We start from the raw sequence: 14,987 nt of genomic DNA, 5'->3' as shown, positions 1-14,987 counted from the left end.
TCACCCTCACCCTCACACACACACTCACACACACACACACACACACACACACCCTCACACAACACACACACACACTCACCCTCACACACACACACACACACACTCACCCTCACACTCACCCTCACACAACACACACACACACACTCACCCTCACCCTCACACACACACACTCACCCTCACACACTCACCCTCACACACACACACACACACTCACCCTCACACAACACACACACACACTCACCCTCACCCTCACCCTCACACACACACACTCACCCTCACACACTCACCCTCACACACACACACACACTCACCCTCACACTCACCCTCACACAACACACACACACACTCACCCTCACCCTCACCCTCACACACACACACTCACCCTCACACACTCACCCTCACACACACACACACACTCACCCTCACACTCACCCTCACACAACACACACACACACTCACTCACACACTCACACTCACCCTCACCCTCACACACAGGGTGTGTTTTTGTTGTACAGTTATTTTATTTTCAACTTTAATTTATATATTTATCTTTATCTTATTCTTCCCAGTTAAATTTACCCTTCATTCTAATTTGTGTTGTACAGTTATTTCATTTTTAACCTTAATTTATATTTTATTCCTTCCTAGTTAAATTTACCCTTTTTAATTTTTCATATTTATTTCCTTTCTTATTCATAGCCTTTTCCTTTTTTGTTCTCTTTAGGTCACGAGCAGTTGTCCAAGCATTTCACTACATATCGTACTGTGTATGACTGTGTACGTGACAAATAAAATTTGAATTTGAATTTGACACACACACTCACACACACTCACACTCACCCTCACCCTCACACACACACACTCACACACACTCACCCATCAGAGCTGCAGAGTAGATTAACGCTGGACTTCAGTGAGACAAAATCTCAGCTAATCGTCTTTAATGCGATTGGCTGTTAGGAGGTCAAACGTGTCGCTCAGAGAGCTGCAGCTCTGAGTGCTAATCTCATTCTGCAGGAAGCACTCTGACTCCCAGCACGGACCGATGGACGGACTTCCAACCGTCCATCCATCCACCTGTCTGTCTGTAATTCCCTCTAGCCTTCAATTCATCCTTCCATCCATCCTCCCACCTGCCCTGTTCAAAAATCAGATCCAGATGTTTCTTTACTAGCTTCACTTCCTGTTATCCAGAGGTGTTCCCAGGTCAGACAGAACGTCTAACGTTTCCATGTGTCTGTATGTTCTCAGTCGTCCAGGTCATGGTAATCTCAGGAGCTTGAAGTACCTGAAAGAAGCCCGGTCCCTTTTCTTTTCAACATCCTTAGACTATGATCGTTCCATCTAGTTCTGGATGGATCCGGTGGGGTTTCTGTATGGAGGACCACAAGAGCCCCGCGCATCGAAATAAAACATTCTGTGCTTAATTAATGAATTGTAGAATAAAATCTGCATTTGTAAATTCATTTTTGAATTCAAATTTTATAAACTGCATTTCAAAATCCATTTCCCTTTCCTGTTCGCTCAGGGATTAACTCAGGGCCAGCCTGTGTCTGACCAACCAATCAGAGAGCTCCTTACATCCCACGGTGTGGCTAATTTGAATAGCAGCAGGATTTTTAAAATGAAGTTGTTAATCCAACTGCTAATCCACATGTTAATCCCTGAGCGAACAGGAAAGGGAAATGGATTTTGAAATGCAGTTTATAAAATTTGAATTCAAAAATGAATTTACAAATGCAGATTTTATTCTACAATTCATTAATTAAGCACAGAATGTTTTATTTCGATGCGCGGGGCTCTTGTCGTCCTCCATATTTCTGGGCATGGCTAAAACATTTCCAAAGAGAAGCATCCAGGAGGAACCCTGAGCCTGATCAGATCTGATCTGAAACACCTCCTTCATTCTGAGATCCCTCAAAGTGCAGGTTCCTCACCTGATCTCTAAAGAGCCCAGAGGAAGCTGTTTCTGCCCCTTGGATGCCACAGCTCACAGTCACAATAGTAAAAATGTACGTTTATACCCAAAGGGGAGCAACGAGCTGTTGCCCAGGAGGTCTGAAGTAGTCAGAACATCTGCAACGCTTGAAAAACTTTAGAGCATCTGTGAGTAGGGATGGGTACCGGTGTCCGGTGCCATTCTGACATAAACGGTAGTAACCAGACCGAAAAGCAGCGCACATTTCGGTGCTTTATTTCGGTGCTTTTTTTTCCTGAGCTGTGATACACTTTTAGCCAATCGTTTTACGTTTCCGAGGATAGTAGGCGGGGCCAGGTACGTACGTTCTGTTAGCGCAGAGCTACAGATTAAAAATGTCCAAGGCGAAGCGGTCAAAAGTCTGGCTGTACTTCACAGCAAAAGATGCAAACTCAGCAGCAACAAGTGCTTTAAGCTGATACTGTGATACTGTCAAAGGAGGCAACACCTCGCCGTATTTGATAGCTTGCTGCGAGACCTCACACCGAGCACATCTACTGCGGGTGGGTTGCCTGTTATGCAACATCCCCCAAAAACCCGAATAGGAGAGTCCTGGCCCCTAGCCCTGCCAGTGTAGCAGGAATGATGAGGATGATGATGCAGCAGCAGCCGTTCTTCTCTGCGTGAGTAGCTTAATGTTGTTCGAGTGTAATTTACGTTGAGTAGGCTAACCACGTTATTACATTAATGCATGTAAGGTGAACTAGCAAACATCATCATAGCTACATGCGGCTGTCTTCTTGTGTGATGGCAGATGCTCCCTTCACCCTGGACAAAAAGGCTAAAATGACCAAAGAAAAAGTGGAAAACAGTTAAACATGAGAGGTTTTTGGACAAAGTTTGTGTTTTTTTTCCATTGTTTAAGCACTGCTTCCAGCCAAGAGTGATACCATATATGCCCCATAGCTGCAGAAAAGGCTAACATTGTTATCTTTTTACAAAAAACAGATGAACATGAGAGGTTTTTGGACCAATTTTGTGTTCTCCATTCTTTAAGCACCGGTTTGAGCACCGTTTAAGCACCGGTATCGGATAAAACCTAAACGATACCCATCCCTATCTGTGAGTGACTGATGATGACCAGAAATCACTAAGCCAAGACGATGAGCCGGCAGCCACAAAAGCTCCTTCAGAGCTCAGCTATAACAGTAACACCGCAGACACTTTAAATCTTGACTTTCTTGATGTCTCTGATGAAAGCAGATATCAGCTGATTTCCAAACTCTGCTGGATGTGCTTCATGAATGTCACCTACTACAGCACAGACAGGTTTGTGTTCAAACGCTATTTTATATATATTTCGATTTGATGCCCTGACCTCCATCGTGGTGAGCTCACTGATCACCAAACCAAGCCTCACGAGCTGACTCACAGTGGCTCTCATGTCTGGTTCTTCCTCTGTTAGAGAAGATCTGACTGGACCACTAATCAATGTGGGAACTTTGTTAACATTGTTCCACTGTGATGCGGTTGTTGTTGTCATAGCAATGACTTTAAATGGCAAAAACATTGGTGTTTCAGCCATGCTTCCTTGGTGTGGTAGCACCCACGAGGAAGCCCGTTTTGACTACCGCAGAGACGTTTCACAGCAGCATCTAGTGGACATGAGAGGAACTGCAGTGCCTGTTTTCCCTCAGTGAATTTGTGTCGATGACACTTTTCAATCAGAACTAGAAAAAGAGTCCCGGCACTCGTTCTTCAGACCTCTGCCCTCACCTCGGGCTCAGGAGGCAGAGTGGGTCATCCACCAATCAGAAGGTCGGTGCTTGGATTTGGGGTTCTGAAGCCAGAGTTTTCCCCAACTCATCATCAGAGTGTGAGTGTGTGAACATGAGGTGAAAAGAGCTTATTTACCTCGAGCTCCTGGAAGTCGTCATCGTCGTCGATGTCATAGGACAGTGTGTGAATCTTTGCCTCCTCACCAGAAAACTCCAGATACTTCCCGTCAGCAAACAGCAGCACCTCCTTTGTGGAGACGGCGGCGGCAGAAGAAGAGGAGGCTTCTGGTCCAAGTCCCTCTATGAAGGTGGTCTCACAGCAGTCGCCTCCCCCAGCCTCCCCCCAGGCCCGCAGGACACTCTCCGGGCACAGGAAGAGGCCGGGGGCCGGCCTGAGGCGAGGGTCTGGCACCCCATGCTGGGGCAGGAGAGTGCTGGGGTTCAGAAGCTGGGGAGGACCCCTGCTGTGCTCCTGCTGAGGGGAGGTGCTCACCACCACGTGACCCTGATACTGAGGAGCAGAGTACACTGACAGTAGCACCTCCCGAGGCTCCGCCCCCAGTCTGTGCGTGTTGATCAGGCCATTTTGTCTGCAGGCTTCTCCTCCTCCTCTCCGTGAGACTCTCCCAAGCCCGGAGGAGGTTTCAGGCTCTTCTCCTCGGCTCTCCTTGTTTCCTCCACCTTCCATCTCTCCTCAGAACTCGTTTCCTCCTCAAGGGGTCTCTCAGAGAGGTCAGAGGTCAAGGGTCAGGCATTGCATACTGAACTTTGCTGGAAAATAGAAAAAGAGAAGATAGAATAGAAAAGCCCATTGATGTCATTGTACTGGTGTTCCACACCAACTGTGACAGCAGGAATAAATACAAAATGAGATAGAGGCACACACTGGAGAACAACGCAGGAAGTGCAACGAAAGGAGCTGGTCCGTGTGTGACGGTCGCTCAGAACATGGCTCAGATTGGTGTGGCGAGTGGGCAGGGTAACAGTCCGAATAGCCCAGGGGAGCCTGGAGGTGTGGGACCTGACTGACCCAAGGCGTGGTGCAGAGGGTGGTGGGTCAAACAGGTAGTGGGCGGGGTCTGAGGGGTATGAAGGGATCTCTGTGAAACCGATCCAGGAAAAAGCACGAAGAGGCCTGTCCTGCTGTCCTCACAGCACGGACACATGCACCCGTGTGACGTGTGTTTGCAAACGTGGTGTGTGTGTCAGAGGATTCACCTGCTGAGCTGCATCCTGCATCCGATGAGATGCCTTGATAAACACCTGAGGTCCTTTTATGTTTTGGCAGGAAACCATCAGCAGGAGGACAATCTGACATACGGGGACATTTCTGCACTGCTGTGTTTGCTGCTTCATATTGGGACCAGATGATGGTCTGTTTGGAATATCTGGCGTCAGCAGCGTGTGTGAAACCTTAAACACCTGAAGCACCTGGTATATTAGAGCTCTAATAAAGGATTTTGTGCCTCGGCCCTCCCTCCCTACAGCCTTCAGATATTGTGGTGCTTCCTTGGCTGTGGTGTTGGAGGTGTTCCTGACGTTTTTGGGGTATTTGTGACTCTGTGAGCTGCGGCTCACATCAAATAATCCACAGCACATTAATAATAAAGCTCATCTTCAAAGCTGCGCCCACACCACCGACAGGCGCACGTGCATGGACAGCGCGCACACGCACGTGCACGGATGTTTACAGAAAAACCCTCATCGTAAACCCGAATACCGACACTCACCGGCTCTGACGTCAGCACGGTGATAGCCACACGCGCACACACACAAACACGCGCACATACTCACCTCCCAAGGTGAGACACGAGAGCCGTCCATCCATTCATCGTCCATCCATCTGCGCATCCAGGCGTGACAGCGACCCCCGCGGCCGTCCCGCAGCCGCGTTGGGTGCGCTCTGAGCGGGCTGAGAGGCGGCGGGTTCCCGATGCGAAGCTCCGTATTTCCAAAAAAGCCGTAAGAGGAGAGAGGCAGGCGGGCAGGCAGGTGTCCGTCTGCTCCGAGAATGATTCTCCTGCAGAGAGGAGGTGGAGAGGAGGAGGAGGAGGAGGAGAGAAGAGGCATGTGCGCTGAATACAGAGGAGGTGTGTGTCAGCAGAGACTTCTTCCACAGGGTCCTAAAGCCCCTCACATTAAACATGACGAATCGAATAAATCGTCCTTGAAAACGTCCAGGTTTGGACTCCTGAAGTCAGACCTGCTGACCAATCGCAGGCTCCGCCTCTCCCGTGGGACATCTTTCTCAATGATCTAAAGAACATTTGAAGATATTTGCTCGGACTTAGAACTGGTTTTAGTTTGGAGTTGATCCTGATCTGCATCCAGGAATTTCTCAAAAAATTCAGAAATTCAGTTAATGTTGAATTTTTGACATCTCCCTTTGTTTTTAGCTGGGAGACATCGTCCTGATGTTCTAATATTACAAACCGAATCTGTTCCAGATCTCCTTCACACTCAGTTCATGCATGTTTCCACAGTGATTACACTCACAGGCACCAGTACCCAGGAGGCCAGGCAGCTCCTGGAACAGGAGGAGGCTTCTGGACTGGAATGGGAACATCCGGGGTGCTTGGATATCTTTTTGGTCGTCAGGGAAGCCAGCCCTACGATTCTAACTATGGCTACGTTCACACTGCAGGTCTTAAAGCTCAAATCCGATTTTTTTGTCTACAAATAAAATGCGACAGCAAACACGCGCTAGTGTGAACCCTCAAAGCGGCCGCATGCGCAAACGAAGACGTCACACACAACGCGCTCTGTTTAGACCCAGAGCAACAGTATTCTTTGACTGATGGCCTTCATATAAAGTCTTGTTTCGGACTTTACGTTTCCCAATTTTGCTTTAAGTCATAAAGTTATTTTGTTATCTACATTTGGCCTAATAATGATCCTTATTGCTGTTTTAGAGGAGCGGTGCTTCAAAGGATAGCTGCAGATTATACAGTACAAATAAAATGTTCACGTTTCTCCAACGTTGTCTTCCCAACAGTCTCACTAACATCTATACTGGATGGCCAGGAATCTCGGGCGCTTCTCCAGCGCTGATAATTGGCGTCTGTCTTGTGTCAGTGACGTAAAAGACGGATTTAGTGCAACATGACCATCAAACAGCAGTCGCTTTCTAAAACATCAGATATGTGTCGGATTCAGGACCACATACGAAAGTGACCCAGATCGGATTTGTGCCGTTCACACTGTTAGACCATGATCGGATATGGGTCGCATAGGATCAAAAAAGACGGATTTGATGCACCTTCGCCTGCAGTGTGAACGTAGCTTTAGATGTCTCAACTCCACCTGCTGCTTTTCATGCAGAAACAATCTTGTAGAGACTAAACAAAATATAAACGAGGGAAGAGTCAAGAGAGAGAATGTCAGGGTGAGATATTCCATCAGGTGTCATGGAAACAGGACATTTTAAAATGAACCACACTTTCTGTCATAAACACTTTTCAGACAGAGTACACCCACTAAAACTTCATCAGGTCCCATTAAACCTGGTATGAGTGATGGTTTGATTTCATCAGTGTGTCACATCACTGTAGACGAGGAGCTCACAGCTCGTCTGAGCGGTTTGCTTTTGTGCATCATGGACAAACATCTGTGCATCGGATCAGGTCATTGATGCATCTGATCAGGTCATCAGTGCATTGGATCAGGTCATCAATGCAGCCGATCAGGTCACCAATGCATCGGATCAGGTCATCAATGCAGCCGATCAGCTGCTGCTGCCGAGCCCCGTACCTCCAGTGGAAGCACTGGGGACGGAGTCAGGTTTCCACGCAGTTGTTAATTCATTAACGTTGGTGTTATAGATCTTGGGTTGGATTTGAACTCTTGGGACCTGCTGAAACCCCGCCCAACTGCTGTTTGTGTGGGGTAGCCAATCAGAGATAAGCTGTGTGGAAAATGGGGAGGAGTTAAATATCTCGCTTCAGACAGAGGATGAACTGCAGAGAGGCCGGTGTCAGGTAAAGAAGGATTATTCTGAACAGGGACTCAAGCACAGCTGCTTTCAGAGAGTCCAGGAACAGACCACACCTCAGGAGGGAGGAGGTGACGGAGGGGAGATCAGGATGAAGCAGAGAATTTTGGAGGAGGCTGAGGAAAAAAAGGTCAAACATCTGAGTGAGAAGAACTTGTCAAAGCAGAAGAATAAGCTCCAAACTAAATTCATGGATAGTAACCGAAACTAAACAGGATGTAGGGCGTGCTGTACGCAATGATGGAGTCCTCATTCCCTGTTATCCCGCTCCACCCACACCACCTTTTTTTTTTTAAGCAAGCAGGAGTGTTTTTGTGTGTTTTACTGTGTAAGATTTGTCCTCATGTTTAATATGAGCTGCACAAAAGGGAAGTGCTGAAGCAGCTTAAAGGTAAAAGTGCCTTCAGTGATCCACACATCACAACATCAGGTCACTCCTGCAGAGGGAAACATAAATCAGCACAAATGAAAAATGCTGCATCACCTTCACGCTCACTGGAGACCTGCACAGCTTCATCCACCTCACAGGTCCAGGGCAGATCTAACAGATGCAAAAAAAGAGAAAAAGATGCAGCACACCTCATGTCAGACCACACTCAGGGCCCACAGTCACACCCTCACGCTGAGGTCTGAATGTTGGAAACAAAATGAAAATCTGATTTTGTCTTGAATTTACTCATTTTTATCTTCACCACTCAAAATTCTTTAGAACCAAATTTCCAGCTGACTTCAAACTTCCTTTCCTGTTTTCATTCTTCGGTCAGTTCCTGCTGCAGTTCACAGATTAAACGTCAGCACCCCCTGCAGCTGTGGACGCTTTACTGCAGCACATACACCTGTGAGCCTCCAGGCGCTCCTCCCTGCAGACTGAGGGGAAAGCATCAGGTAGTGAAAAATGAAGAAAATACAAGAAATTAAAAACTGATATTTAATCTTCAATCAGTGTGAAATGGGATGCTCGTACATCGGAGGAGGACCCCGGGACAGGAGGAGTTACTGCCATGTCTGTAACTCAGAAAACAGAACACTTTTGTTTTTGGAGCTTTCCTCTCCAAACAGCAATAATAATATTAATGTGCAAGGGTTAGCCAGGCCCTTCCTCCATGTCACACTGAGTCCTTAACTTAATATATCTCACCTGTACCTGACCCTCTGCGGTTACACTGTTACTTACACCTGTCTGTTACACTTACCTATTTGTTGCACCTGTGTACCTGTTAGTTACACCTACACAGACCTCTCTGATGTCTTCGCCTTCCCTGTTGGACTCGTTGGGCTGATGTCTCACTGCCGTCCAGCGGGGTGCGCGCTGCTCATTTAATCGTAGTTTTGAACCCAGCGAAGAAGAAAAGTGTCGGCGCGTGCGTCCAAGAAGAGGCCGTTAGTGACGCTGTTCCTGTCACAGTGCGCAAATGCGCATCCAGGAGTGCGGAGCTCTGGCTGAGAGCGAGCAGAGCCACACCGGCGGGCTAAGAAACGAAACCTTAGGAAGGAAGCGAAAACAGCGCTCCAGGGGGGGCACTCAGAGCGGGGGGAAGGCCTGTGACGCAGTAGGTAAGCCGGACTTACCTGACACTCGGCTGGTTCTACGGGCCGGGCCGTGGATGCCCGCGGAACCGCTTTCCTGCCGGAGGCCCTCCGTTCACATCCACATAGCCCACCCTGAGCCGCCCTGAGAGCGGCGCACCAAACTCCATTCAGAAAACTGCTAATTCAGAACAAACGCTCTTCGGAGAGCAGAAACACGCGCAGTCCCGTCCGTGTCTGAGACGTGTGGCGAGCTTGTCGGTGGCGAGCTTCGGTTCGGCACTCTGATACGGCACGTTATCGCCACCAGGGCTCAGTCGGGAACTGTTGGCTCGTCCTCTGAAGTATGTCTGAGGTGACGATGATGCAGAGCGGCAGACTGGATGTAGACTTCATTATAACTTGTGTTTAAAAACGGGAAGTTGGAGGCGCCGAATTTACTAGAATATTCTATAGAGCAAAAGAGAGTGAGTGAGTTTGATCAGCGGGCGGTTTAAGGTTAAATCGAGCTTTTTTTACACGGGCTTTGGTGTGACATTTTGAGTGCTCGTCCATATGGCTCACCATGAGTAAAAGTTAGCTGGTTAGGTGTGATGGGTAGTTAGCTGGCAGGTTAACCAACGAAGCGTACCGCAGCTTTGACAAAGTGCGCACAAAGCGCAGATTTTTGCGGTTAAAGGTGAAACTAACTGCGGCAGCAAACTAGCCTTAGCAGCCTTAGCTTGTTGCGTTCAGATTAAAAAAAAAATCAAGTGCCCGGCTAATTCCTGAATCTACAGGACTGTCAGTGAGCTAATGCAATGAAAAGTCACTTTGACTTCATTAATGACACTGCGCTAAAGGCAGGGCAGCGGCGAGCACGGGTGACTCCAGAAATTAGTCCCCTTCTTACCCAAGTTTTAGACGTAGCCCGATGAAGCTAGCAGCCGTTGGAGCGCACGCTCAGCTGACAGCGGGGAGACGCACTGGGATCGTCCCAGGGCCGAAACGCAGCTGGAAACCAGCCGACTTTGTGCTTCCACCGAACTCCTGTCAGAAATCCACAAATTTTGCCCTGACATCAAACTAGCGTCACATCCGTTTTATTTCACACCAACATCCACTCGGAGTTGTGATCCTCTTAGAGTGATCTTCTCTATACCCAGCTCCAGTCACATCTGCAGAGTTCACCCCATCACCAAAGTCCAGAAGTTTGATTTCTGCACATTCTTCAGAATCCAGTGAAAAATGTGCAGATGTGACCGCTGACATCACACTACAGTCACATGTATTACTTGTCTTTATGCCACAGCTCCATTCACTTTCTGGTCCTTTTAGTTATTTTCACGATTTTCTTTGGGTTGATCAACTTTTCTTTTTTTTCCTCTTTCTCAACAAAAACGGAGTTATACTTCAGGTGATGTCATTTTCTCGTGGCCTCCTGATGAAACTTTAGTCGGATTCTGGTTAATTTTAGTTTCTTTTTATGAGAAGTCATAGAAGACCTGCTGGTTGTACACTGTTTTAACTCTGACACCAAACTCCAGTTACATTTTTGATCATTTTAGAATACAATAAAACTTGGTGTGGTCTTGCATGACTTTATTCCCGCCACAAAAGTACAGTTAAAATTTGAGGCATTTCTCTTTGGGCCTGCATATTTTACTCTTTCACTTTCATTTCAGAAGTCCTCCTCCTTCACACACATGTTCAGTCAGAGTAATTGTTTTAAAGAGAGGACCCGAAAGAATAACGATTATAAAATCTGCAGATTTCTGACTGGAGTTTGGTTTGGAGATCATTGGTTGCCACTTTCCTCAAGCCAAAGTCCAGTCCCTTTTTTGGTCATTTTAGAACGTCTTGACATCAGAATGCAGTAAAGTAAGTTTACTGAAACATGAATAAGCGACCTTCTTTTCTTTGAATAACCACTTCTCCTTTTCTGGCTCCTCCCATCAGTGACCATGGTTGGCGAACGCCGCAATGGGAACCTGCTGGTCCAGCTCGGCCCGAAACTGCAGGCGTATCCCGAGGAGCTGATTCGCCAGCGACGCACCCACGACGGGCAGACGGAATACCTGATTCGCTGGTGCCTCGTCGCCATCGACGATGGCTCCACCTCTGGAGGCGGTGCCAGCGAAGCGGGCGGGACGGTCGGCGTCAGCTCCGGAGTGGGCGGGTCCGTGAGCGCCGTGTCTGGAGAAACCAAACCGGAAAACATCCTGATGTGGATGTCGACAGAGGACGTGTACGCCAACTGTCCCACACTGCTGGGCAAGAGGAAGATGGACTCCCAGCGTCCCCTGCAGCAGGAGAAGCAGCGTGGCGGCGAGGCTTCCGACTCGGGCATTTCAAGCGGCACAGAGTTCCCGTCCGACGTCACTTTTGACGAGGTGGAGCTGTCGGACATGAAGGAAGACGTGAAGAACCTGGTGTGCCGAGCCCGGAAGCAGATGGCCAAGAAGAGCGACTTCTCCATCAACATCATGCACACCATCCACGTGTTGAGCGCCTACGCCAGCATTGGCTCGCTTGTCGGTGTCTTTAAGGAGACGGGCGCGCTCAACCTGCTGATGGAGCTGCTGTGCAACAAGGAGACTCAGACGAGGCGAAGCGCCGGGAAGATGCTGCGCGCGCTTGCCTCGCATGACGCAGGTAAGCAGTCTTTAAACAGCGCTGTGATCGGACACAGGGTTTAGTTCCCCCCCGGTGGGCTGTGAGGATACTGCAGGCTTGTTTCAGAGTCCTCAGGTGGATTAGGCGCTGGTATTCTTTTACAGTCTCAGCGGTAGTTGGACAGAATTAACAGCTGGAGCTGCTGTGGGAGATAAAATCATCAGAATATTAAAAAAGGACCGACTGGGTCTTCTGTCTGTGTGACGGTCAGTTGTGTTTTAAGGTTTGGGGCGGCGCTCTGGAGTTTAAGTGATGAATGAAATGGGAAGTGAAGCGTGAGGAGCGATCAGAGTAATGACGTCTGTGCGCTCTGCGTCACAGCTGTTTGTGCTGAGTACGATCAGCTGATAGGCCAAGGCTACGCCGCCTCCTCCTCCCAACTTGCTCTAAAATGTGGCGTAAAATGTAAAACTTTGACCAGCTGACCAATCGGAGCAGAGGGATGTTTTTCAGTGGGTTTGGTGTCAGATACACGACAAGAGCTCGGCGAGGTCGGCGGCGTGCTCCAGTGCTGCATCAGTGTTTAGGTGTTGCTGATTGGTCAGCGTGTGAGAACGTTCAGCAGGAAACCGCGACAAAGATCGAGCTGCCGAGATCGTGAATCGGGAGAAGAAGCGTTTTCCAGCGGGGAGAATGTCCAATCAGAGGCGGTCATGATGTTGGGACTAAAGTTTTTAGTTTGTGAACCCTCAGACAGCCTGACATCACGTCACCGTGGCAACAGAAATGTTCAGCTGACTCGAGAAAAAACTGGGTAGGAAGTTCAGAGTACTGTGTCACCGCGGCCGGCCGTTTGAGGCGTGCAGGCCGAGGTTAGCAGAATGATCAAAGACAGAAGCGTGAAGCTGACGTTAAGACGCCGAGATTGTGGTCGCCTTAAGATTTAGATCTGGACTTTGGAGAAGCCGCCTGAGCGTCGAGGGGTGATGACTCAAACCTTTAAACAGGCCTCAGGCAGGGATAGCAGCCATGTTTACACGCCACAAAGGCGTGGAGCAGTTTGATTCCTGCTTGGAGAAGCAACACTGCTCCTCACGTCTCTCCACGTCAGAGCTGGAGTCAGAGCAGAAGAAGAAAGTTTTCATGTTCTGAGAATCTCTGAACTCCCGTACTGATGGAGGAGGGAGTCCTGGCGTACCCTGCTCCCTCTGAAACAGTCGATGACATCAACGCCTGTCACATGATCAGTACTCTGATAGAACGGTGCTGATGATTAATAATCAATAAGCTGTGATCGTGCTCTCTCAGTAATCTTCTAATCACTGATGGTAATCGCAGCAGCATGAAGCCGAGCAGTCACTGGAGCTTTTGACAAACTATTTTATCTCTGTCTACATCCGCCACGTTGAAGTGTGCGTCCTGTCACTTGTTACGGTCAGGGTCCAGAAACGCACTCGTCGGTGCAGGCAGCCAATCAGCAGCAGCTCCACACTTGGGCTAAAATGAGCGTTTTTATGAATGGACTCTGGTCCACATCTGTCTAAAGCTTTGATTCTTTCAGGCTTATTCTGTGTTCAGCTGCTCGACGTCTCTTAAAGCTCCGCCTCATTCGTTCGTCTTCACCTCAGAGCTGAGAGCTTTAAACGCTAACGCGGGTCGAGCCTGATGCCGCGTTTACTCTGACACGGTCTGAAAAAATCAGTTAATAAGTTGATCAGATGTTTTAAGCCCCTGTTAAACACTGCCTCCACCCTCCTGGCTCCTCCCCCTGCTGACAGTGTAAGTGGTTTAAAGTATAAATGTGTGCGTATGGGCCAATGCCTCCTGGAATGACTATTGATCTGTTATTGAGTAGTGTCAGGCGCTGAGGGCGTGTCCCGCCGTGTCGCCCGCAGGCAGCCGGGCGTATGTGCTGCTGTCTCTGAGCCAGCAGGACGGCATCGAGCAACACATGGACTTCGATAACCGCTACACGCTGCTGGAGCTGTTCGCCGAGACCACGTCGTCCGAGGAGCACGGCATCTCCTTCGAGGGCATTCACCTGCCGCAGGTAAGACTAATTTCTTTATGTTGTCAGAGGTGCGCCTCTGTGGCTCCGCCCAGCAGGGGGCGCCGCTGCAGTAAACCTGCTTGACTGTGTGTTCAGATTCCCGGGAAGCTGCTCTTCTCCCTGGTGAAGCGTTACCTGTGCGTCACGTCTCTGATGGACAAGCTCAACACGGCGGGGGCGGAGTCAGGCTCTGAAAAGCTGGACACTTGCCCTTCTCCTGCCTCTTCCTCCAGCAGCTCCGCCCACCAGACGGAGCAGCTCCGTGTCCAGCGGGAGTTTGACTTCACCATGGCCATGGCCAACCTGATCTCGGAGCTGGTCCGAGTGATGGGCTGGGACCGTAACCGCCAACCGCTTGATGGCTCTGCCCACCTCACAGGAGTTGTGGTTAGCGGGGAGGATCAAGGGGAGGAGGCTTCCCGCCCTGTCCTCAGGTCCATTTTTCAGCCTCGATTCTGCGCCTCCCCTGTCACTCTAACCACCAGCTCCGGTGGCGCAGCCCCCGCCGCCACACCACCAAAGAAGAAAGCAAATGGTTTCAAAACGCGCTCGGACTTCACCTGCCGCTCCGCCTACGTGGAGTACGTCCAGGACAACCTGAAGAGCGGCATGATGGTCCGCATGCTGGAGGACTACGAGGAGGTGAGCGCCGGCGACGAAGGAGAGTTTCGCTACAGCAACGACGGCTCGCCACCTGTACAGGTGAGGAAACCCGTATAGGTCGGCTGAAGTAGGGGGTGGGGCTTCATCCAGGTGTAGAGGAAGATTTGGCTGTCAGTGTACAGGGTGGGCCATTTCTATGGATACAGCGTAATAACACGGGAATGGTTGGCGATATCAAAGTCCTGTTTGTGGCACATTAGTATATGTGAGGGGGCAAACTCCTCAAGATGGGCGGTGACTAGGGCTGCACGATTTTGCATAAAATGAGAATCACGATTTTCTTTTCCAGTATAAATATTTATTGCACTTATTAACTGCACATCAACTTCGTAACAGTTGAGACTGAACATGAAAACAATAAATAAACATAAAAACAACAAATGTCTCACGTTTTGTTGTTGCCGCAAAATGTTGTACTGCTTGAAATTCCGTCTCCACCGTTGCTCGACGCTGCGTGTACAGAGC

General features: G+C 49.1%; 2 protein-coding genes across 11 annotated transcripts in view; one reads left to right on the top strand and one right to left on the bottom strand.

The window, feature by feature from the left end:
* syndig1 (synapse differentiation inducing 1) overlaps window positions 1-10,309 on the bottom strand; it is a 25,811-nt gene extending 15,502 nt beyond the window's left edge. For 2 of the 7 annotated variants that reach the window (XR_013101298.1, XR_013101297.1), the window contains exons 1-3: window positions 8,652-9,081; window positions 5,491-8,554; window positions 3,833-4,467 (exon numbers count right to left, since the gene is read on the bottom strand). Coding sequence is in view for 5 of the 7 variants with exons in the window: in XM_076891366.1 (XP_076747481.1) it covers window positions 3,833-4,384 (552 nt within the window). In the remaining 2 variants the exon portion in view is untranslated. Of the gene's footprint in view, window positions 1-3,832; window positions 4,468-5,490; window positions 8,555-8,651; window positions 9,134-10,106 lie in introns of those variants that run through there. The other 5 variants (XM_076891366.1, XM_004575303.6, XM_076891367.1 and 2 more) reach the window with 5 other exon arrangements.
* cul9 (cullin 9) overlaps window positions 9,100-14,987 on the top strand; it is a 28,655-nt gene continuing 22,767 nt past the window's right edge. For 3 of the 4 annotated variants that reach the window (XM_004575306.6, XM_004575305.6, XM_004575304.6), the window contains exons 1-4: window positions 9,100-9,241; window positions 11,153-11,848; window positions 13,705-13,859; window positions 13,956-14,561. In XM_004575306.6, coding sequence (XP_004575363.2) covers window positions 9,100-9,241; window positions 11,153-11,848; window positions 13,705-13,859; window positions 13,956-14,561 — 1,599 coding nt within the window. Of the gene's footprint in view, window positions 9,242-9,539; window positions 9,559-11,152; window positions 11,849-13,704; window positions 13,860-13,955; window positions 14,562-14,987 lie in introns of those variants that run through there. The other variant, XM_004575308.6, reaches the window with a different exon arrangement.

Source organism: Maylandia zebra, linkage group LG13 (assembly GCF_041146795.1).
Source record: "Maylandia zebra isolate NMK-2024a linkage group LG13, Mzebra_GT3a, whole genome shotgun sequence".
Lineage (NCBI taxonomy): Eukaryota > Metazoa > Chordata > Actinopteri > Cichliformes > Cichlidae > Maylandia > Maylandia zebra.
This window is presented reverse-complemented; position numbering and strand designations above follow the sequence as displayed.